Here is a 27,164-nt window from a genome sequence, read left to right on the forward strand (position 1 = left end):
TTTTCTTTTTTTTTTTGCCAGGCACTGTAGGGGATAAAGATTTTGATACTTTGTGCCATATATTAAGAAGAGAATCAATGCTTAAAATGCACAAAAAGTAGTCCCCCCCCCCCCCCCAATCGGTGACTTAGGGGGCAAAGAGTCTGTAAAAGGACAACTTACATACACTGTAAAATAAAAAAAAATTAATTCAACTGCACTCAACGAAGTAAAAGTATTGAGAAACCTACTAAAAAGAGGATAACACCAAGAACAATACAAATATTCTAAAGAGTATAATTCTATTTATCACAACCCGTCATTATATCCCAAAAGTATACAAAAATGGATAAATAATAGAAGAAAAAGCAATATGGGCAAAAGTACATAGAGACAGGTGTCCTGCGGCACCAATGTTACACAAAAATGAGAAAACGCTGTAACTAATTACAGGGAGAGAGAGGAAGGCAGTACTATCTGTGCCTACATCATTTACATGGAGAGAAAAGAAGGCAGTACTATCTGTGTCTACATCATTTACATGGAGAGACAATAAGGCAGTACTATCTGTGTCTACATCATTTACATGGAGAGACTATAAGGCAGTACTATCTGTGCCTACATCATTTACATGGAGAGACAATAAGGCAGTACTATCTGTGCCTACATCATTTACATGGAGAGACTATAAGGCAGTACTATCTGTGCCTACATCATTTACATGGAGAGACAATAAGGCAGTACTATCTGTGCCTACATCATTTACAAGGAGACAAAGGAAGGCAGTACTATCTGTGCCTACATCATTTACATGGAGAGACAATAAGGCAGTACTATCTGTGCCTATATAGATACACCTTTTTATTAAACAGTAGATACAAAGGTTATCCAGCTGTATCACATATGAGGGGGTTAAATACTGCCACTCATACGATAGTATCACACATGATAGGCTTGGATACATTAGCTTATCCCACAGTATGGTGCATATTAAGCTTAGATACAGCAGCTCAGCAGACGGTATCACACATGGTGTGCTCTGATACAACTGCAGCACCTGCGCTCAGGTAGACAAGGTGCGGGTAGGGTTAATCTTGGCTCTCCTGCTGTGTCCCATGCTGTCAAGGACACCCAAGTGGTATTAACATAACAATGGTGTGTGGCCCCAGGAGTGACACTTCACACTGCGGCTCCCAGGTGCCCGGTTACCTAGCAGCCCTGTTTACCTGTGGTATGTGCAGCTTCACCTGTGGCATGCAGAACACACCTGAGCGTGTGAGGCTGACACTGATCCCGGGATCCTGACACAGATATCCAGCCCTGAGCCTGACATCAGCAGGAGCGGCACCTCCGACAGGTACGACCCCCACTAATAGGCTGCCTTGTGTCTGGGGGTCACTTACTTATGAGCCCCCTCATATCTGAAACTAAGAGCCTTGTCTAACAATAGTGGACGTCGTCAGTTTTGTCAGGCAAGTGTGCTATGGCATGCTATGCTGCAGAAGGTCACCCCCCATGACCAGTGTGATACCAGGGGGCTGGGGTTCTGAAACCACAGGACCCCTTTATATGGCCTCTTATAGGACCCCTTTATATGGTCTCTTATAGGATCCCTTTATATGGTCTCTTATAGGACCCCTTTATATGGCCTCTTATAGGACCCCTTTATATGGTCTCTTATAGGACCCCTTTAAACATCTTAGTGTGATATGAACAAAGACAAAGCCGCAGGAGCTACAAATAAATGCTGCCATAAATTTGTCGCCCTGGATCATTGGTCACTGTATGACCCTGGTGGACTTGTATTACTTGTACACAGCATGGCACTATTATTTGGGTACTATAAGATGGTGTCATTTCTGCAGCATATTGCAATTTGATTTGGGTACTGTATCAGAATAGGGCACTATATCTTTTGGGGGATAAGTATGGCACTACTGTTTGATACCATCAGGTTGTATGATTTTGGCTAAGTCTGGAGAAATTGTTTGATTTATATATGGCACTGGTATTTATGGTGTTGTTATTGGGCACTGTGTGGTGATATTATTTGTGCACTCTATGACACTGGTATTTATGGTGTTGTTATTGGGCACTGTGTGGTGATATTATTTGTGCACTCTATGGCACTGGTATTTATGGTGTTGTTATTGGGCACTGTGTGGCGATATTATTTGTGCACTCTATGGCACTGGTATTTATGGTGTTGTTATTGGGCACTGTGTGGTGATATTATTTGTGCACTCTGTTGCACTGGTATTTATGGTGTTATTGTGCACTGTGTGGCGATATTATTTGTGCACTCTGTGGCATTGGTATTTATGGTGTTGTTATTGGGCACTGTGTGGTGATATTATTTGTGCACTCTATGGCACTGGTATTTATGGTGTTGTTGTTGGGCACTGTGTGGTGATATTATTTGTGCACTCTGTGGCACTGGTATTTATGGTGTTATTGTGCACTGTGTGGCGATATTATTTGTGCACTCTGTGGCATTGGTATTTATGGTGTTGTTATTGGGCACTGTGTGGTGATATTATTTGTGCACTCTATGGCACTGGTATTTATGGTGTTGTTGTTGGGCACTGTGTGGTGATATTATTTGTGCACTCTGTGGCACTGGTATTTATGGTGTTATTGTGCACTGTGTGGCGATATTATTTGTGCACTCTGTGGCATTGGTATTTATGGTGTTGTTATTGTGCACTGTGTGGCGATATTATTTGTGCACTCTATGGCACTGGTATTTATGGTGTTGTTATGGGGGCACTCTGTGGCGATATTATTTGTGCACTCTATGGCACTGGTATTTATGGTGTTGTTATTGGGCACTGTGTGGTGATATTATTTGTGCACTCTATGGCACTGGTATTTATGGTGTTGTTATTGGGCACTGTGTGGTGATATTATTTGTGCACTATATGGCACTGGTATTTATGGTGTTGTTATTGTGCACTGTGTGGCAGCACGGAGAACTGAGCTTTTCCACCAGAAGAAGAAAGCAGGCATGTCATTTCTCTGAGCTGCAGATTCCTTATAGAACATTAACCTTTTTCTGAATCGGCCATTTTTAATATTTGCGCTTTGTTTTTACTGAAAGAGCCATAAAAAAAACTATTCTGCCAATTATTTTTTTTTGCTTTACAGCATTTACCATTTGAGCTAAACTATTTTATATTTCTACAGATCAGATTTTCACGGATGCAGTCAGACTGAATATGCCTATTTTTTAATGTACGGTATTTATTATTAAAATGGGAAAATGAGGCTGATCCAGATTCTTAATTTTTTTAAATATTTTTAAAAAACACTTTTGTACTTCTTACTATTTTTTAGCCCTTATAGAGGACTTGAACATGCGATTTTTGATCGCTTGTACTGTATACTGTAATATCACAGTACACTAATATTTAAAACAAATCAGGGCCTACTATGAGGGCCTTCCTGTGGTTGGGCTTCACAGGTGTACCAACATGGCAGCCATGGGGGTCTTTAGCAGGCTACTGGCTGCCGTGGCAACCCTTCGGGACCCCAAGGTCACATCACCTAGTCGGCACCCAACTCCTCAGCCCGCTCCATATACTCTCACCAGACGTAAGACATAATGTTATGTCTGATGTCAATATGGGGTTATCATGAATGGAAGGTTGTAAAAAAGGAGGTATAAAGTGGTGTGAAAAAGTGTTTGCCCCCTTCCTGATTTCTTATTCTTTTGCATGTTTGTCACACTTAAATGTTTCAGATCACAAAACAAATTTAAATATTAGACAAAGATAACACAAATAACCACAAAATGCAGTTTTTAAATAAAGGTCTTTATTATTAAGGGAAAAAGAAATCCAAACCTACAGGGCCCTGTGTGAAAAAGTGATTGCCCCCCTGCTTAAAACATAAATTAACACACACAGGCCTGATTACTGCCACACCTGTTCTCAATCAAGAAATCACTTATATAGGACCTGCTTGACAAAGTGAAGTAGACCAAAAGATACTGAAAAGCTAGACATCATGCTGTGATCCAAAGAAATTCAGGAACAAATGAGAAAAAGTAATTGAGATCTATCAGACTGGAAAAGGTTATAAAGCCATTTTTAAAGTTTTGGGACTCCAGCAAACCACAGTGAGAGCCATTATCCCCAAAATGGCGAAAACATGGAACAGTGGTGAAACTTCCCAGGAGTGGCCGGCCGACCAAAATCACCCCAAGAGCGCAGCAGCGACTCATCCAAGAGGTCAGAAAAGACCCCACAACAACATCCAAAGAACTGCAGGCCTCACTTTCCTCAGTTAAGGTCAGTGTTCATGACTCCAACATAACAAAGAGACTGGGCAAAAATGGCATGCATGGCAGAGTTCCAAAACAAAAACCACTGCTGAGCAAAAAGAACAAAAAGGCTCATCTCAGTTTTGCCAGAAAACATCTTGATGATCGCTAAGACTTTTGGGAGAATACTCTGTGGATTGACAAAAGTTGAACTTTTTGGAAGGTGTATGTCCCATTATATCTGGCGTAGACGTAACACAGCATTTCAGAAAAGGAACATCATACCAACAGTAAAATATGGTGGTGGTAGTGAAAGAGAGCAAGAGAGAGCGATCTCTCTCTCTCGCTCTCTCCTTCTCCCTGATGGTCTGGGGCTGTTTTGCTGCTTCAGGACCTGGAAGACTTGCTGTGGTAAATGGAACCATGAATTCTGTTTTCTACCAAAAAAATCCTGAAGGAGAAAGTCCGGCCATCTGTCCGTGACCTCAAGCTGAAGCGCACTTGGGTTATGCAGCAGGACAATGATCCAAAACACACCAGCAAGTCCACTTCTGAAATGGCTTAAAGAAAAACAAAATTGAGACTTTGGAGTGGCCTAGTCACAGTCCTGACCTTAATCTGATTGAGATGCTGTAGCATGACCTTAAAAAGGTGGCTCATGATCGGAAACCTCCAATGTGGCTGAATTACAACAATTCTGCAGAGATGAGAGGCCAAAATTCCTCCAGAAAGTTGTAAAGACTCATTGTCAGTTATAGCAAACGCTTGATTGCAGTTGTTGCTGCTAAGAGCCCAACCAGTTATTAGGTTTAGGTGGCAATCACTTTTTCACACAGGACCCTGTAGGTTTGGATTTCTTTTTCCCTTAATAATAAAGACCTACATTTAAAAACTGCATTTTATGTTTACTTGTGTTATCTTTGTCTAATATTTAAATTTGTTTTGTGATCTGAATATATATATATATAAAAATGTGTCACGATTGAAAACTGCCTAGAAACCTACATTACAGATCACATGATTCTACTAGAAATCTGGAATCACGTGATCGATGAATCCACAGGCCTCAAAACTGTCTGAACAATAAACAATCTTTGTTTCCAATGGCAACCAGTCACAGCGCAGCTTTCATTTCCTAAACTGCTCTGGTAACATGAAAACTGAGCTCTGATTGGTTGCTCTGGTAAAGGAAAAGCTGCGCTGTGGTTGCTATGGGTAATAAAGACAGGTTTAATGTAAAGACAGATCTGCTTAATCTGCCCCATTATTTAGATAAACCTGCCCCACATACTATAATAGCTTAGTAGGAAAGGTATGAGGCTGCTACGTGTCCCATGGCCTTGTGGCCGTTACAATGGCGGCCATTTTGGATATTCTAGACACAGAAATAACTAATGGCTTCATAGAAAACACTTGAAGGATCTTAATCGTCCACATACTTCCATTGAATTAGATCCTTAGCTCGCAGTGTCCTATTTCTCGATAATGAAGGGTTTTGTGCCCGCCACAGGGAATCCCCGGGCCGTTCATGGTATGACGGCATTACAACACGTGTTCATACTGTAATAGCGGGTTATTACAGCCGGGAATTTCCAGAGCCCTCCATACGTGAGAAATGAGATCTAGATTACAGGTAATGGCTGAGGCCATTTGTATAATTATCAGCGGCCTGTAATGACTTAATGACATGTTTACTGCCGCGCCACAACACAATGGCGCTAACGAGGAACTGTGTTCTTCTAAGAAAAGGCGAGGGAGAGAGAACATACCCCGGGTAACTGCAGAATAAAAGGCCCAAACGCACCCCAGGTGCCTCCAATACTGCAGCCACGGTACCCACAACACAGTGACAACTACAGTGACCCATAATCCCAAATGTCACAGCGCCCCCATAGTAAGATTCACAGTGCCCTCATAGTAACAGCCACAGTGCCCCATAGTAACAGCCACAGTGCCCTCATAGTAACAGTAATAGTGCCCCATAATAACAGCGATATTCACAGTGCCCCATAATAACAAAGTAATTAACAAACAAAATAAAGCTTTTGCCTAAAGTCCGCACAACCCCTCCTCATATCTACTCAACCTTCCTCCTCCAAACCCCACTTCTCCACCATTACAGAAGGTCAAGTGTCCTCTTTACTCTCCAAATCACACCTCACCACCTGCGAACTTGACCCAATCCCATCCCACCTCATCCCTAACCTTACCACAGTCTTCATCCCAACCCTAACCCACCTCTTCAACCTGTCACTAACAACCGGTGTCTTCCCCTCATGTTTCAAACATGCCTCAATCACACCCATCCTCACAAAGCCCTACCTTGACCCATCCTCTCTGACTAGCTACCGCCCCATATCACTTCTCCCCTATGCCTCACAACTACTAGAACAACATGTCCACCTTGAACTGTCCTCCCACCTCTCCTCCTGTTCCCTCTTTGACCGCCTACAATCTGGCTTCCGACCGCATCACTCGACTGAAACTGCCCTGACCAAAGTCACCAACGACCTACTAACCGCCAAATCCAAGCGACACTATTCCATCCTCCTCCTTCTGGACCTGTCATCTGCCTTCGACACAGTGGACCATTCCCTCTTACTACAGATTCTCTCATCTCTTGGCATCACGGACTTGGCCCTATCTTGGATCTCCTCATACCTAACAGATGGGACATTCAGTGTCTCCCACTCACACACCACCTCCTCATCTCGCCCCCTATCTGTCGGTGTCCCCCAAGGTTCAGTTCTAGGACCCCTGCTCTTCTCCATCTACACCTTTGGCCTTGGACAGCTCATGGTCTCACGGCTTTCAGTATCACCTCTCTGGACCCGATATCTCCTCCCTACTAACCAAAATCCCACAATGTCTGTCCGCCATCTCATCCTTCTTCTCTGCCAGATTTCTAAAACTCAACATGGATAAAACAGAGTTCATCATCTTTCCACCCTCTCATTCATATCCCTCATCTGACCTATCTATCAACGTCAATGGCTGTCCACTCTCCCCAGTCCCACAAGCTCGCTGCCTTGGGGTAACCCTGGACTCTGATCTCTCCTTCAAACCACATATCCAAGCCCTTTCCACTTCCTGCCGACTCCAACTCAAAAATATCTCCCCGATCCATGCATTTCTCAGCAAAGACTCTGCAAAAACACTAGTGCACTCCCTCATCATCTCCCGCCTTGACTACTGCAACCTCCTGCTCTGTGGCCTCCCTTCCAACACTCTTGCGCCCCTCGAATCTATCCTAAAGTCTGTTGTCCGACTAATCCACCTGTCCCCCCGCTATTCCCCGGCCTCCCCCCTCTGTCAATCCCTTCACTGTCTCCCCATTGCCCAGAGACTCAAGCTCAAAACCTTAACCTGTCTCCTCCATACATCTGTGATCTAGTCTCCCGGTACTTACCTGCATTCAACCTCCGATCCTCACAAGATCTCCTGCTCTACTCCCCACTTATCTCCTCCTCCCACAATCGCATATAAGATTTCTCCCGCGCATCCCCCCTACTCTGGAATTCTCTACCCCAACACATCAGACTCTCGCCTACCATGGAAGTCTTCAAAAGAAAGCTGAAGACCTACCTCTTCCGACAAGCCTACAACCTGCAGTAACCACCGCTCCACCACATTACTGGATGACCTCCTCTACCCTCACCTACTGTATCCTCACCCATCCCTTGTAGACTGTGAGCCCTCGTGGGCAGGGTCCTCGCTCCTCCTGTACCAGTCGCTGACTCGTTTTGTTAAGATTATGTAAATGTTTTTGCTATGTATATCCCTATCACATGTAAAGCGCCATGGAATAGATGGCACTATAATAATAAATAATAAAATAATAATAATAACAATAGCGATATAATAACAGTGACATCCACAGTGCCCCCATAATAACAGCGATATCCACAGTGCCCCCATAATAACAGTGATATCCACAGTGCCCCATAACCGCAACATCCACAGTGTCCCCATTATAACAGCGACATCTACAATGCCCCATAATAACAGCTATATTCACAGTGCCCCATAATAACAGTGATATCCACAGTGCTCCCATAATAACAGTGACATCCACAGTGCCCCCATAATAACAGCGATATCCACAGTGCCCCATAACAGTGATATCCACAGTGCCCCCATAATAACAGCGACATCCACAGTGCTCCCATAATAACAGTGATATCCACAGTGCCCCATAACCGCAACATCCACAGTGTCCCCATTATAACAGCGACATCTACAATGCCCCATAATAACAGCTATATTCACAGTGCCCCCATAATAACAGTGATATCCACAGTGCCCCCATAATAACAGTGATATCCACAGTGCCCCATAATAACAGCCACATCCACAGTGCCCCCATAATAACAGTGATATCCACAGTGCCCCATAATAACAGTGATATCCACAGTGCCCCCATAATAACAGCGATATTCACAGTGCCCCCATAATAACAGCGACATCCACAGTGCCCCCATAATAACAGTGATATCCACAGTGCTCCCATAATAACAATGATATCCACAGTGCCCCCATAATAACAGTGACATCCACAGTGCTCCCATAATAACAATGATATCCACAGTGCCCCCATAATAACAGCGATATTCACAGTGGCCCCATAATAACAGCGACATCCACAGTGCCCCCATAATAACAGTGATATCCACAGTGCTCCCATAATAACAATGATATCCACAGTGCCCCCATAATAACAGTGACATCCACAGTGCTCCCATAATAACAATGATATCCACAGTGCCCCCATAATAACAGCGATATTCACAGTGGCCCCATAATAACAGCGACATCCACAGTGCCTCCATAATAACAGTGATATCCACAGTGCTCCCATAATAACAGTGATATCCACAGTGCTCCCATAATAACAGTGATATCCACAGTGCTCCCATAATAACAGTGACATCCACAGTGCCCCCATAATAACAGTGACATCCACAGTGCTCCCATAATAACAGTGACATCCACAGTGCCCCCATAATAACAGTGACATCCACAGTGCCCCCATAATAACAGTGACATCCACAGTGCTCCCATAATAACAATGATATCCACAGTGCCCCCATAATAACAGTGATATCCACAGTGCCCCATAATAACAATGATATCCACAGTGCCCCCATAATAACAATGATATCCACAGTGCCCCCATAATAACAGTGATATCCACAGTGCTCCCATAATAACAGCGATATCCACAGTGCTCCCATAATAACAGCGATATCCACAGTGCTCCCATAATAACAGCGACATCCACAGTGCTCCATAATAACAGTGACATCCACAGTGCTCCCATAATAACAGTGATATCCACAGTGCTCCCATAATAACAGTGATATCCACAGTGCTCCCATAATAACAGTGATATCCACAGTGCTCCCATAATAACAGCGACATCCACAGTGCCCCCATAATAACAGCGATATCCACAGTACCTCCATACCTTCTCCTGACACCTTGCTATGATCAGATTGTTATACATCTTTTATAGTTTGATACTTCTCTATCCTTTTGTTAGTATTTTTTGTATGGACCGTGCACAGATCGGCTGCCGGTCCCTTAAGCCCCTGCTCTGTATATTACTACACTTCACAACCTTTCTAATCTGGTGATCCGGAGGGATCCACTGAGGACCAGTGTTACATTGTCACCAGTGAATCTTTGCACTGACGTTTGGTTTTCAATCTCTGGGTGTAAACACTAATGTTTCCATTCACTTCCATAACAAGCAGCAATCTTGAAAATGGTGAGAAATTAAAACTCATTAGAGAAAGTTAAAAAAAAGTAACATTTTGCTTCTTTTACGTTGACTGCGCGGATTGTTATAAAATGACTTGTTATTTTGTTGTATGACGTAAAGGTTCTGCCTCGAGCAGCACTATAAAGTGTCGGGAACTTTCCTGTAAGCGACACTGGTTTATTTCTGTTTATTTGTTGTCCGTCTCGGCCAAACTCTCCAGTTGACTAATAACCGGTCTAAATGTATCCGTAACGCTGGTTTTATTTACTGCGGTTGCAATAATTGTTTATTGTGTTCCGGAGGGATGAACATCGTACACCCGGGTGACGTATCTGAGCCCAGCGCAGGTGCTGCAGCCATACGTCTGTTTGTTCTGCTAATGGAGATCTGGTGCCAACTCCCGGGAGGGCAAGTGCTATCCAAAACCCCGGGCATCATGTGCCATCTACAAGGGGGAACGCTGCCACCAAGGCCGGGACACGAGGCAAACAGTTGTATAACATTGATTAATGTTGGAGGAGATTTGTCCCGACATGACATAGTGAATGTTTCCTTACAGTGACGACCATAGCAAAAGAAAGGGACCGAATAATATGATGGAGGAACGAGGGTCAGTGAGGATCATTCCTTTCAATGGCAGGCATTTATAACATTAAAGTTTAAAGGGTCAATTTAAAGATAAAGGCTTAAAGGGCAACCACCACTAATATTCAAGATCAAGACTTTTTGTACATTAGGTTTAGCTAAATCGCTATTTTCCTTTGAATGACACCATCTTCATGATTAAGAAACGAGCACACATCACACTGTCGCCCCCTCTCGAGCAATATATTGTGTAAAACCAATCAAGGGGAGCATAGAAAGGAACTGACAACTGCGTTGAGCTCATTTCTGACTCGGTGGTTGTCACAGATAACAAGACCACAAAAGAAAAAAAAAAACACAGTAAACTCTTATCTAAGATTTCCTTCACTTCTGTTACCTTGTTTCTCTAATTTAATAATGGAAATGTGAAAAAAAAAACATGAAGTAATCTCCTGAACCACTGACAACCAAAATCTGTACTGACTGCTTTACAGAGATCTATGAATCTATCAATTTGGGTCCTTAGACCTGAGGTTTGGTGCGGAATTGCATCTGTATCTATAGTGCCATAATACACTTGTCTGAAAATGGCCATTTTCGGGAGTGGTAACACAGAATCTCAGCCAATATACTGCCATATAGTACCAATATTATGCAGCAACGTACAGCCCAGATAATACCCATTTACAGTACCCAAAATAATATGTAGCATCCAAATAATACTCCCTTAACAGCTCACATAAAACCGCACTATAGTTCCATTATTATACTGCTATTCATTTACCATATAATATCTAATTCTCAAATAATACCACCATACTAGCCATATAGTACATGGTGGTTTTAATTTGCCCAGGGATTTTGGAGTCCGTCTTTTCCCAGTTTGTCAACATTTAAAACTGTTCTTGAATGGACCCATATCTTCTCCCCTTCATTGGTCCCAAACTGAACATGGAGGACATAATCTCTGGTGCGGGTCATCTGGTGGGCTGCTGCCGGCTGCCTTACTTACGGCTCGTACAATCTTTGCTTTGTTTGTTTTATTTTCTTCTTTCCAGTTTTTGTGACCCTTTAAAAGAAAGGTTATTTCCAAAATCATGATGTGGTCTCAGCTTTCTGTACATTCTGTGCCAATATAACCTATTTTTCAATCTGTACTGATTTGCATTATTCACCCCCCCAATGATGACCCATGAGGACTCTCTTTACCCTCCGTTTCCACTGGATCCATTCTCCATTTGTTGCAATGCTGTCGAGGATGCTCAGATGCACCTAATGACTCTGACATATGACAGCCGGATTATAAACACAGATTAGATATGCTATGCTGAAGATACTAGCTGCAGATGCCCCTATGTCCCTATCTAATAAAACATCTGCAGCTCAGCTGTTCTATGCTCAGCTCTACTATGCATGCCGGGGAAAGCATAATCATGCTCCGAAGATCCCCATGAGCCACCAACTAAATTTGTGAATAGTAATGAACATTGGTTTAATAAAGAGTCCCATTCACTACATCCAAAGTGATCAATGATCACCTCATCCATATAAATAAAAATGGCTCATGTAGAGATTTATCTCTACCAGGGAGCATACAGAAGAGAAGAAGGAGCGACCTGCAGCACTGAGGAGGAGCAGGGTGCTGCGAGATATGTCGTTTTTATCAGATAAGAATAGGAGCGCCCATTAAGATCTGTGAAGCTGAATGAACAGAGGGGAAGAAGTAGATGAAAAGACACAAAGTTACAAGAAAGAAACTTTAGGTTGGACTTGAACTGGACTAAGTTAATATGTAACACTTTTGTATGTCTAGTTGATTATCCAGAGTATTGGAGAATCTGGACTAAAAGATTCTTATCGGAAAGTTTTTAAAAATTAGATTACTGTGTCTTTAAGTTCTGCAATGGAAAAAAACTACACCCTTCGAGTACTGGGAAGCTCATTGTGCTGTGTAGAAATTGTATGCTCCGTTTCCTTAGTGCGTGTCGCTCTGTCAATGTTTACAGGGGGACTCACAACAGGTTCACAAAGCCATAACATACAGCACTTCATATCCAAGCATCCCGAGCGACGGACTGTGGTCTCGAGGAATACAGCCCGAATTAAAACTCCCCTGCACATAAATAAGAGTTTTACAACTTTTAATATAGTTTTATGTTTTTATTTCGCTCTATTTTCAAAATCTCTGCTTGCTGTCACTGTGAACGATATTCATACATGCAGAGACTGGGAGCCTGTCCTAACTCTCAATATATCTCATTGATGAAGGTTATTTGTGTCCATACAGCTCTAGACAATCCTCAGTGATAGAAGCATAGCTGCAAAAATCAGTGCCTAAAATACAAGCAATTAAGGAAAAAAATGTCCTTAGCTTTCAAGTTTGTTACAATGTATCAATTTAGGTAAAACGTTTCAGTTTGGAGTCCATACTGTTCCCAACTATTGCAAATGTCATTCCCGTCCATTGCTACATATGTGACTTCTCGTTGGCTTGGTGAAGTCCATCATTCACTTTAGTAGCCCAGATCTGATTACGGTGAAGTCTATGGGGTCTGATCATTCTTACTGATTTCCTCTTCATTTCTTTTAGGAATTTATGGAAGTTCATAATGACAAGAGGCGTCCTGCACAAGTCGTTCTTTGACGGAAAACCACAAACCCGCTGGTGACACAATGACACACAATGATTTTACAGCAGGTATGAAGCGTGGGGGCTGGGCTGGTGGTCCGCTATGACTAGTAATAGATGAGAAACATTGTATGCAAAGGCTATTTTCACACATTGCGTTTTTCATGCAAATTTCATGCAAAGCTGCGTTTTACAGTACCAGCAAAAGCTATGAGCTATGCACACACTTTTTTTTCCCTGACTGAGTTGGAAACCTGCTGTGTTTTTGAAAACTGCAGCATGTCACTTCTTTCAGCGTTTTTTACCCATAGAAAGCAATGAGTAAGTGCAAAAAAAGCACCAAAAAAACCACAGGTATCAGGTTTTGCTGTGTTTTTGGTGCAGAAAACTCATTAAAACAGGCACTAAACTGTATCAACATGAAAAACGCAGCAAAAAAAAGAAGCAAAAAACTCAGCAAAAAGCTGTTTTTTTTCCAGCAGCTTCTTTACTGCCAAGAGAGCAAGTTTTGCCTGCAGAAAAAAAATACAGCAAAAACGCAACAAGTGAACATAGCCTAATAGTTCTACAGCTACATTAAATTTTATTCTCTGGTCACAGTCAGAGCTGCATTTAAAATTCTGCTGTCTTCTGGAAGCTCCGGTTGCTGGAATCTTCCTGTTAGTGGAGAGAAGGAACACGAGCCTGATTGTAGGGCATTTTTACATTGGCAGTGTGATATCAATAACCTTTAAAATGGGTACTACTAGGTGAGTGTTTTATTAGCACAGCTGGGTAATTCTTTATGGTGGACACAATGGTTGAGCTTGGCACTACTGTTGTGTCTGGACATTGCAGTGTGATATATACATTTATATATTTATATATATATATATATATATATATATAGGGTGGTGGCACCAAAGTAAAGTGCGCTAATGTTCCTGGTGTGAGCACAGTCTCCTGTAAGCTCAAAAAAGTTATATAAATTGATGTAACAATGTTCGTCAGTGATCCAGCAGGGGGCAGCACTGATATACATTCTTTTGACTGCAGCTTTGGATGTGAACACAGTAAAAGATGGGATGAGTATTTCTATCCTGCAGAGCATTTGCAGTTTTCCTAGTGATATTTGACTCTTGGAATTTCTGTTAAACAGATGGATTCATTATTCTAATTTCACAGGCGATAACACCCCCTTTTCTTCTACTATAAAATGTACACCCATATATATATCCCTGCAAATTCTCATTTTTGCTATTTATGTTCCTTCCTGCTTTTCATCTTTCTATGCTGGATTGCAAATGGTTAAAGTTGTCATCTTTAAGTGACATCTGGTGAGTTTTAAAAAAAAAATTAAATACTTTACACTTCAGCATCTCTTACTGCTGCATGTTTGCTCGGCATTGTTCACATGAGATAGTAAGTGTGATGCTAGTCACTGTTCACCGACAAGCCGTGAGACAGGGTAATCAAACGTTCCGGGGTCTGATACAGTTTTAATATTTTTTTTTCTAACAACCTTATTCCTGCACTCATACTGCAGCAAGGGAGGACAGCTGGTTAGATTCAACTTCTTATAGAAATGAAACACTATATATTATGCATGGAACCACTTAGTATAGAACTGGTTACAATCTATAACTCTCTAGATAAATAAAAAGATAAAGGCAACAATTCTTAGAGCCGCCACTAGGGGGATTGCAGTGCATGTGGAACTGCATACAATCCAATGCCGTGAGCTCCCCCTAGTGGCAGCTGCTGGTAGACAGAATTTTACCATGTTACTTATCACTGTGTAAAAGGAAGCCATGTAAAGATTTTTAAACATATTCATATTATAAATCACTATATAATAGGTACACGATTCTGCCCTAGACCCCACCATTCACACAACGTGATCCGAAAACTGTAACACGATCTATACTACATTGATGGGGACAAAGCTAAGCGTGCGTCCGTCGCTGGGATGTCTTGTGTAATAGCTGTTCTAATGGATTAGACAATGGGGCGATAATTAGGAATGTCCCCAGACGATGAAAGATCGGCCCTGAATAAACATTCTCTTTGGTCATTTTATAATTGCAGCCAACTTCAGAGCCTCCGTTGCTGTTTATTGTGGCAGCGTTCCCAAAATGAAACCTGGGTACATGTCACTCCGCAATGGAAATATCGACACCAACCTTCAGCTGTGCGGAAACCGATGGGGGCCGGGTGACACAGGTCTGTGCATGAAACGTTCTCTGTATTCAGCAAGTCACTTCATTAATATGTTACAATAAATCAATAAACTGAATATCATCACTGCAAAATCACTAATTACTGTAACACTGACCATAAAGGCGAAATACTACTGATATAGTGGACTATGATTAAGAGCGTATTGTTTGTTACTATTGAGACGTGTCAGATCATGAGTTTGTTACACTGTGATGATTTTATGGAGAAACTATTAATCTAATCTTCTGTAATATAACTACTATAATACTGCCAACTATGTACAAGAATATAACTACTATAATACTGCCCCCTATGTACAAGAATATAACTACTATAATACTGCCCCTATGTACAAGAATATAACTACTATAATACTGCTCCTATGTACAAGAATATAACTACTATAATACTGCCCCTATGTACAAGAATATAACTACTATAATACTGTCCCCTATGTACAAGAATATAACTACTATAATACTGCCCCTATGTACAAGAATATAACTACTATAATACTGCCCCTATGTACAAGAATATAACTACTATAATACTGCTGCTATGTACAAGAATATAACTACTATAATACTGCCCCCTATGTACAAGAATATAACTACTATAATACTGCCCCCTATATACAGGAATGTAACTACTATAATACTTCTCCTGTGTACAAGAATATAACTACTATAATACTGCTCCATATGTACAAGAATATAACTACTATAATACTGCTCCTATGTACAAGAATATAACTACTATAATACTGCTCCCTATGTACAAGAATATAACTACTATAATACAGCCCCGTATGTACAAGAATATAACTACTATAATACTGCTCCTATGTACAAGAATATAATTACTATAATACTGCCCCCTATGTACAAGAATATAACTACTATAATACTGCTCCCTATGTACAAGAATATAACTACTATAATACTGCTCCCTATGTACAAGAATATAACTACTATAATACTGCTCCTATGTACAATAATATAACTACTATAATACTGCCAACTATGTACAAGAATATAACTACTATAATACTGCCCCCTATGTACAAGAATATAACTACTATAATACTGCCCCCTATGTACAAGAATATAACTACTATAATACTGCTCCTATGTACAAGAATATAACTACTATAATACTGCCCCCTATGTACAAGAATATAACTACTATAATACTGCCCCCTTTGTACAAGAATATAACTACTATAATACTGCCCCCTATGTACAAGAATATAACTACTATGATACTGCTCCTATGTACAATAATATAACTACTATAATACTGCCAACTATGTACAAGAATATAACTACTATAATACTGCCCCCTATGTACAGGAATATAACTACTATAATACTGCCCCCTATGTACAAGAATATAACTACTATAATACTGCTCCTATGTACAATAATATAACTACTATAATACTGCCAACTATGTACAAGAATATGACTACTATAATACTGCCCCCTATGTACAAGAATATAACTACTATAATACTGCCCCCTATGTACAAGAATATAACTACTATAATACTGCCCCCTATGTACAAGAATATAACTACTATAATACTGCTCCTATGGTCAAGAAAAGAACTACTATAATACTGTCCCTATGTAGAGGAATATAACTACTATAACACTGCTCCCTATGTACAGGAATATAACTACTATAATACTGCTCCTACGTACAAGAATATAACTACTATAATACTGCCCCCTATGTACAAGAATATAACTACTATAATACTGCTTCTATGTACAAGAATATAACTACTATAATACTGCTCCCTATGTACAGGAATATAACAACTATAATACTGCTCCTATGTACAAGAATACAACTACTATAATACTGCTCCTATGTACAAGAATATAACTACTATAATACTGCTCCCTATGTACAGGAATATAACTACTATAATACTGCCCCTATGTACAGGAATATAACTACTATAATACTGCTCCTATGTACAAGAATATAACTGCTATAATACTGCTCCTTATGTACAGGAATATAACTACTATAATACTGCTCCTATGTACAAGAATATAAATACTATAATACTGCCCCTATGTACAGGAATATAACTACTATAACACTGCCCCTATGTACAGGAATATAACTACTATAATACTGCTTCTATGTACAAGAATATAACTACTATAATACTGCTCCCTATGTACAGGAATATAACTACTATAATACTGCTCCTATGTACAAGAATATAACTACTATAATACTGCTCCTATGTACAGGAATATAACTACTATAATACTGCTCCTATGTACAAGAATATAACTACTATATTACTGCTCCTATGTACAAGAATATAAGTACTATAATACTGCTCCCTATGTACAGGAATATAACTACTATAATACTGCACCTATGTACAGGAATATAGCTACTATAATACTGCCCCCTACGTACAAGAATATAACTACTATAATTCTGCTCCATATGTACAGGAATATAACTACTATAATACTGCTCCCTATGTACAGGAATATAACTACTATAATACTGCTCCTCCGTACAAGAATATCACTACTATAATACTGCCCCCTATGTACAAGAATATAACTACTATAATACTGCTTCTATGTACAAGAATATAACTACTATAATACTGCTCCCTATGTACAGGAATATAACTACTATAATACTGCTCCTATGTACAAGAATATAACTAATATAATACTGCTCCTATGTACAAGAATATAACTACTATAATACTACCCCTATGTACAAGAATATAAATATTATAATACTGCCCCTATGTACAGGAATATAACTACTATAATACTGCTCCTATGTACAAGAATATAACTACTATAATACTGCTCCTATGTACAGGAATATAACTACTATAACACTGCACCTATGTACAGGAATATAACTACTATAATACTGCTTCTATGTACAAGAATATAACTACTATAATACTGCTCCCTATGTACAGGAATATAACTACTATAATACTGCCCCTATGTACAGGAATATAACTACTATAATACTGCTCCTATGTACAAGAATATAACTACTATAATACTGCCCCAATGTACAGGAATATAACTACTATAATACTGCCCCCTATGTACAGGAATATAACTACTATAATACTGCTTCTATGTACAAGAATATAACTACTATAATACTGCTTCTGTGTACAAGAATATAACTACTATAATACTGCTCCTATACACAAGAATATAACTACTATAATACTGCCCCCTATGTACAAGAATATAACTACTATAATACTGCTCCTATGTACAGAAATATAACTACTATAATACTGCCCCTATGTACAGGAATATAACTACTATAATACTGCTCCTACGTAAAGAATATAACTACTATAATACTGCTACCTAAGTACAGGAATATAACTACTATAATACTGCCCTTATGTACAGGAATATAACTACTGTAATACAGTCCCCTATGTACAAGAATATAACTACTATAATACTGCCCCCTATGTACAAGAATATAACTACTATAATACTGTACCCTATGTACAGGAATATAACTACTATAATACTGCCCCTATGTACAGGAATATAACTACTCTAATACTGCCCCCTATGTACAAGAATATAACTACTATAATACTGCTCCATATGTACAGGAATATAACTACTATAATACTGCCCCCTATGTACAAGAGTATAACTACTATAATAATGCTCCTGTGTACAAGAATATAACTACTACAACACTGCCCCCTATGTACAAGAATATAACTACTACAATACTGCCCCCTATGTACAAGAATATAACTACTATAATACTGCCCCCTATGTACAAGAATATAACTACTATAATACTGCCCCCTATGTACAAGAATATAACTACTATAATACTGCTCCTATGTACAAGAATATAACTACTACAATACTGCCCCTATGTACAGGAATATAACTACTATAATACTGCTTCTATGTACAAGAATATAACTACTATAATACTGCTCCCTATGTACAGGAATATAACTACTATAATACTGCCCCTATGTACAGGAATATAACTACTATAATACTGCTCCTATATACAAGAATATAACTACTATAATACTGCCCCTATGTACAGGAATATAACTACTATAATACTGCCCCTATGTACAGGAATATAACTACTATAATACTGCCCCCTATGTACAGGAATATAACTACTATAATACTGCTCCCTATGTACAGGAATATAACTACTATAATACTGCTTCTATGTACAAGAATATAACTACTATAATACTGCCCCTATGTACAAGAATATAACTACTATAATACTGCCCCCTATGTACAAGAATATAACTACTATAATACTGCTCCTATGTACAGAAATATAACTACTATAATACTGCCCCTATGTACAGGAATATAACTACTATAATACTGCTTCTACGTAAAGAATATAACTACTATAATACTGCTCCCTAAGTACAGGAATAAAACTACTATAATACTGCCCTTATGTACAGGAATATAACTACTGTAATACAGTCCCCTATGTACAAGAATATAACTACTATAATACTGTCCCCTATGTACAGGAATATAACTACTACAATACTGCCCCTATGTACAGGAATATAACTACTCTAATAATGCCCCCTATGTACAAGAATATAACTACTATAATACTGTCCCCTATGTACAAGAATATAACTACTATAATACTGTCCCCTATGTACAAGAATATAACTACTATAATACTGCCCCCTATGTACAAGAATATAACTACTATAATACTGCCCCCTATGTACAGGAATATAACTACTACAATACTGCTCCTATGTACAAGAATGTAACTACTGTAATACTGCCCCCTATGTACAAGAATATAACTACTATAATACTGCTCCTGTGTACAGGAATATAACTACTATAATACTGATCCCTATGTACAAGAATATAACTACTATAATACTGCTCCTGTGTACAAGAATATAACTACTACAATACTGCCCCCTATGTACAAGAATATAACTACTATAATACTGCCCCCTATGTACAGGAATATAACTACTATAATATTGCTCCATATGTACAGGAATATAACTACTATAATACTGCTCCCTATGTACAGGAATATAACTACTATAATACTGCTCCCTATGTACAGGAATATAACTACTATAATACTGCCCCTATGTGCAGGAATATAACTACTATAATACTGTCCCCTATGTACAAGAATATAACTACTATAATACTGCCCCCTATATACAAGAATATAACTACTATAATACTGCCCCTATGTACAGGAATATAACTACTATAATACTGCCCCTATGTACAGGAATATAACTACTATAATACTGCCCCCTATGTACAGGAATATAACTACTATAATACTGCTCCCTATGTACAGGAATATAACTACTATAATACTGCTTCTATGTACAAGAATATAACTACTATAATACTGCCCCTATGTACAAGAATATAACTACTATAATACTGCCCCCTATGTACAAGAATATAACTACTATAATACTGCTCCTATGTACAGAAATATAACTACTATAATACTGCCCCTATGTACAGGAATATAACTACTATAATACTGCTTCTACGTAAAGAATATAACTACTATAATACTGCTCCCTAAGTACAGGAATATAACTACTATAATACTGCCCTTATGTACAGGAATATAACTACTGTAATACAGTCCCCTATGTACAAGAATATAACTACTATAATACTGCCCCCTATGTACAAGAATATAACTACTATAATACTGTCCCCTATGTACAGGAATATAACTACTACAATACTGCCCCTATGTACAGGAATATAACTACTCTAATAATGCCCCCTATGTACAAGAATATAACTACTATAATACTGCTCCATATGTACAGGAATATAACTACTATAATACTGCCCCCTATGTACAAGAGTATAACTACTATAATACTGCTCCTGTGTACAAGAATATAACTACTACAACACTGCCCCCTATGTACAAGAATATAACTACTACAATACTGCCCCCTATGTACAAGAATATAACTACTATAATACTGCCCCCTATGTACAAGAATATAACTACTATAATACTGCCCCCTATGTACAAGAATATAACTACTATAATACTGCTCCTGTGTACAAGAATATAACTACTACAATACTGCCCCCTATGTACAAGCATATAACTACTATAATACTGCCCCCTATGTACAAGAATATAACTACTATAATACTGCTCCTGTGTACAAGAATATAACTACTACAATACTGCCCACAATGTACAAGAATATAACTACTATAATATTGCTCCATATGTACAGGAATATAACTACTATAATACTGCTCCCTATGTACAGGAATATAACTACTATAATACTGCTCCCTATGTACAAGAATATAACTACTATAATACTGCTTCTGTGTACAAGAATATAACTACTATAATACTGCCCACAATGTACAAGAATATAACTACTATAATATTGCTCCATATGTACAGGAATATAACTACTATAATACTGCTCCTATGTACAAGAATATAACTACTACAATACTGCCCACAATGTACAAGAATATAACTACTATAATATTGCTCCATATGTAGAAGAATATAACTACTATAATACTGCCCCCTATGTACAAGAATATAACTACTATAATACTGCTCCTTTGTACAAGAATATAACTACTATAATACTGTCCACAATGTACAAGAATATAACTACTATAATACTGCCCCTATGTACAAGAATACAACTACTATAATACTGCTCCTGTGTACAAGAATATAACTACTACAATACTGCCCACAATGTACAAGAATATAACTACTATAATATTGCTCCATATGTACAGGAATATAACTACTATAATACTGCTCCCTATGTACAGGAATATAACTACTATAATACTGCCCCTATGTACAGGAATATAGCTACTATAATACTGTCCCCTATGTACAAGAATATAACTACTATAATACTGTCCCCTATGTACAAGAATATAACTACTATAATACTGCCCCCTATGTACAAGAATATAACTACTATAATACTGCCCCCTATGTACAGGAATATAACTACTACAATACTGCTCCTATGTACAAGAATGTAACTACTGTAATACTGCCCCCTATGTACAAGAATATAACTACTATAATACTGCTCCTGTGTACAGGAATATAACTACTATAATACTGATCCCTATGTACAAGAATATAACTACTATAATACTGCTCCTGTGTACAAGAATATAACTACTACAATACTGCCCCCTATGTACAAGAATATAACTACTATAATACTGCCCCCTATGTACAGGAATATAACTACTATAATATTGCTCCATATGTACAGGAATATAACTACTATAATACTGCTCCCTATGTACAGGAATATAACTACTATAATACTGCTCCCTATGTACAGGAATATAACTACTATAATACTGCCCCTATGTGCAGGAATATAACTACTATAATACTGTCCCCTATGTACAAGAATATAACTACTATAATACTGCCCCCTATGTACAAGAATATAACTACTATAATACTGCCCCCTATGTACAGGAATATAACTACTATAATACTGCTCCTATATACAAGAATATAGCTACTATAATACTGCCCCCTATGTACAAGAATATATGTACTATAATACTGCTCCTCTGTACAAGAATATAACTACTGTAATACTGCCCCTATGTGCAAGAATATAACTACTATAATACTGCCCCAATGTACAGGAATATAACTACTATAATACTGCCCCTATGTACAAGAATATAACTACTGTAATACTGCCCCCTATGTACAAGAATATAACTACTATAATATTGCTCCTATGTACAGGAATATAACTACTATAATACTGCTCCTATGTACAAGAATATGGCTACTATAATACTGCCTCCTATGTGCAAGAATATAACTACTATAATACTGCCCCTACGTACAAGAATATAACTACTATAATACTGATCCTATATACAAGAATATACCTACTATAATACTGCCCCTATGTACAAGAATATAACTACTATAATACTGCTCCCTATGTACAGGAATATAACTACTATAATACTGCTCCCTATGTACAGGAATATAACTACTATAATACTGCCCCTATGTACAGGAATATAACTACTATAATACTGCCCCCTATGTAGAAGAATATAACTACTATAATACTGCTCCATATGTACAGGAATATAACTACTATAATACTGCCCCCTATGTACAAGAATATAACTACTATAATACTTCTCCTGTGTACAAGAATATAACTACTACAATACTGCCCCCTATGTACAAGAATATAACTACTACAATTCTGCCCCCTATGTACAAGAATATAACTACAATAATACTGATCCTATATACAAGAATATAACTACTATAATACTGCCCCTATGTACAAGAATATAACTACTATAATACTGCTCCCTATGTACAAGAATATAACTACTATAATACTGCTCCCTATGTACAGGAATATAACTACTATAATACTGCTCCCTATGTACAGGAATATAACTACTATAATACTGCCCCCATGTACAGGAATATAACTACTATAATACTGCCCCCTATGTACAAGAATATAACTACTATAATACTGCTCCATATGTACAGGAATATAACTACTATAATACTGCCCCCTATGTACAAGAATATAACTACTATAATACTTCTCCTGTGTACAAGAATATAACTACTACAATACTGCCCCCTATGTACAAGAATATAACTACTACAATACTGCCCCCTATGTACAAGAATATAACTACTATAATACTGCCCCCTATGTACAAGAATATGGCTACTATAATACTGCCCCCTATGTACAAGAATATAACTACTATAATACTGTCCCCTATGTACAGGAATATAACTACTATAATACTGCCCCTATGTACAGGAATATAACTACTCTAATACTGCCCCCTATGTACAAGAATATAACTACTATAATACTGCTCCATATGTACAGGAATATAACTACTATAATACTGCCCCCTATGTACAAGAGTATAACTACTATAATACTGCTCCTGTGTACAAGAATATAACTACTGCAACACTGCCCCCTATGTACAAGAATATAACTACTACAATACTGCCCCCTATGTACAAGAATATAACTACTATAATACTGCCCCCTATGTACAAGAATATAACTACTATAATACTGCCCCCTGTGTACAAGAATATAACTACTATAATACTGCTCCTGTGTACAAGAATATAACTACTACAATACTGCCCCCTATGTACAAGCATATAACTACTATAATACTGCCCCCTATGTACAAGAATATAACTACTATAATACTGCTCCTGTGTACAAGAATATAACTACTACAATACTGCCCACAATGTACAAGAATATAACTACTATAATATTGCTCCATATGTACAGGAATATAACTACTATAATACTGCTCCCTATGTACAGGAATATAACTACTATAATACTGCTCCCTATGTACAAGAATATAACTACTATAATACTGCTTCTGTGTACAAGAATATAACTACTATAATACTGCCCACAATGTACAAGAATATAACTACTATAATATTGCTCCATATGTACAGGAATATAACTACTATAATACTGCTCCTATGTACAAGAATATATCTACTATAATACTGCCCTCTATGTACAAGAATATAACTACTACAATACTGCCCCCTATGTACAAGAATATAACTACTACAATACTGCCCCCTATGTACAAGAATATAACTACTATAATACTGCCCCCTATGTACAAGAATATAACTACTATAATACTGCCCCCTATGTACAAGAATATAACTACTATAATACTGCTCCTGTGTACAAGAATATAACTACTACAATACTGCCCCCTATGTACAAGCATATAACTACTATAATACAGCCCCCTATGTACAAGAATATAACTACTATAATACTGCTCCTGTGTACAAGAATATAACTACTACAATACTGCCCACAATGTACAAGAATATAACTACTATAATATTGCTCCATATGTACAAGAATATAACTACTATAATACTGCCCCCTATGTACAAGAATATAACTACTATAATACTGCTCCTGTGTACAAGAATATAACTACTATAATACTGTCCACAATGTACAAGAATATAACTACTATAATACTGCCCCTATGTACAAGAATACAACCACTATAATACTGCTCCTGTGTACAAGAATATAACTACTATAATACTGATCCCTATGTACAAGAATATAACTACTATAATACTGTTCCTGTGTACAGGAATATAACTACTATAATACTGATCACTATGTACAAGAATATAACTACTATAATACTGCTCCTGTGTACAAGAATATAACTACTACAATACTGCCCCCTATGTACAAGAATATAACTACTATAATACTGCCCCTTATGTACAGGAATATAACTACTATAATATTGCTCCATATGTGCAGGAATATAACTACTATAATACTGCTCCCTATGTACAGGAATATAACTACTATAATACTGCTCCCTATGTACAGGAATATAACTACTATAATACTGCCCCTATGTACAGGAATATAACTACTATAATACTGTCCCCTATGTACAAGAATATAACTACTATAATACTGCCCCCTATGTACAAGAATATAACTACTATAATACTGCCCCCTATGTACAGGAATATAACTACTATAATACTGCTCCTACATACAAGAATATAGCTACTATAATACTGCCCCCTATGTACAAGAATATAAGTACTATAATACTGCTCCTCTGTACAAGAATATAACTACTGTAATACTGCCCCTATGTGCAAGAATATAACTACTATAATACTGCCCCTATGTACAGGAATATAACTACTATAATACTGCCCCTATGTACAAGAATATAACTACTATAATACTGCCCCCTATGTACAAGAATATAACTACTATAATACTGCTCCTGTGTACAAGAATATAACTACTGTATTACTGCCCCTATGTACAAGAATATAACTACTATGATACTGCTCCTATGTACAAGAATATAACTACTATAATACTGCCCCCTATGTACAAGAATATAACTACTATAATACTGCCCCCTATGTACAGGAATATAACTACTATAATACTGCTCCTATGTACAAGAATATAGCTACTATAATACTGGCTCCTATGTGCAAGAATATAACTACTATAATACTGCCCATATGTACAAGAATATAACTACTATAATACTGCCCCCTATGTACAAGAATATAACTACTATAATACTGCCCCTATGTACAAGAATATAACTACTATAATACTACCCCTATGTACAAGAATATAACTACTATAATACTGCTCCATATGTACAAGAATATAACTACTATAATACTGCCCCCTATGTACAAGAATATAACTACTATAATACTGCTCCTGTGTACAAGAATATAACTACTATAATACTGTCCACAATGTACAAGAATATAACTACTATAATACTGCCCCTATGTACAAGAATACAACTACTATAATACTTCTCCTGTGTACAAGAATATAACTACTATAATACTGATCCCTATGTACAAGAATATAACTACTATAATACTGTTCCTGTGTACAGGAATATAACTACTATAATACTGATCCCTATGTACAAGAATATAACTACTATAATACTGCTCCTGTGTACAAGAATATAACTACTACAATACTGCCCCCTATGTACAAAAATATAACTACTATAATACTGCCCCCTATGTACAGGAATATAACT

The 27,164-nt window shown here is 37.9% G+C and overlaps 1 protein-coding gene across 5 annotated transcripts in view; it reads left to right on the forward strand.

The window, feature by feature from the left end:
* Positions 1-27,164, forward strand: part of TOGARAM2 (TOG array regulator of axonemal microtubules 2) — a 232,916-nt gene that overhangs the window by 58,151 nt on the left and 147,601 nt on the right. For 3 of the 5 annotated variants that reach the window (XM_073671789.1, XM_073671787.1, XM_073671788.1), the window contains exons 2-3: positions 13,183-13,290; positions 15,289-15,423. In XM_073671789.1, the coding sequence (XP_073527890.1) occupies positions 13,266-13,290; positions 15,289-15,423 (160 nt within the window). In that variant the 5' untranslated portion in view covers positions 13,183-13,265. Of the gene's footprint in view, positions 1-1,188; positions 1,337-13,182; positions 13,291-15,288; positions 15,424-27,164 lie in introns of those variants that run through there. The other 2 variants (XM_073671786.1, XM_073671790.1) reach the window with 1 other exon arrangement.

This window comes from Phyllobates terribilis, unplaced genomic scaffold (assembly GCF_046119375.1).
Source record: "Phyllobates terribilis strain yellow unplaced genomic scaffold, ASM4611937v1 Scaffold_3__8_contigs__length_932513732, whole genome shotgun sequence".
Taxonomy (NCBI): Eukaryota; Metazoa; Chordata; class Amphibia; order Anura; family Dendrobatidae; genus Phyllobates; species Phyllobates terribilis.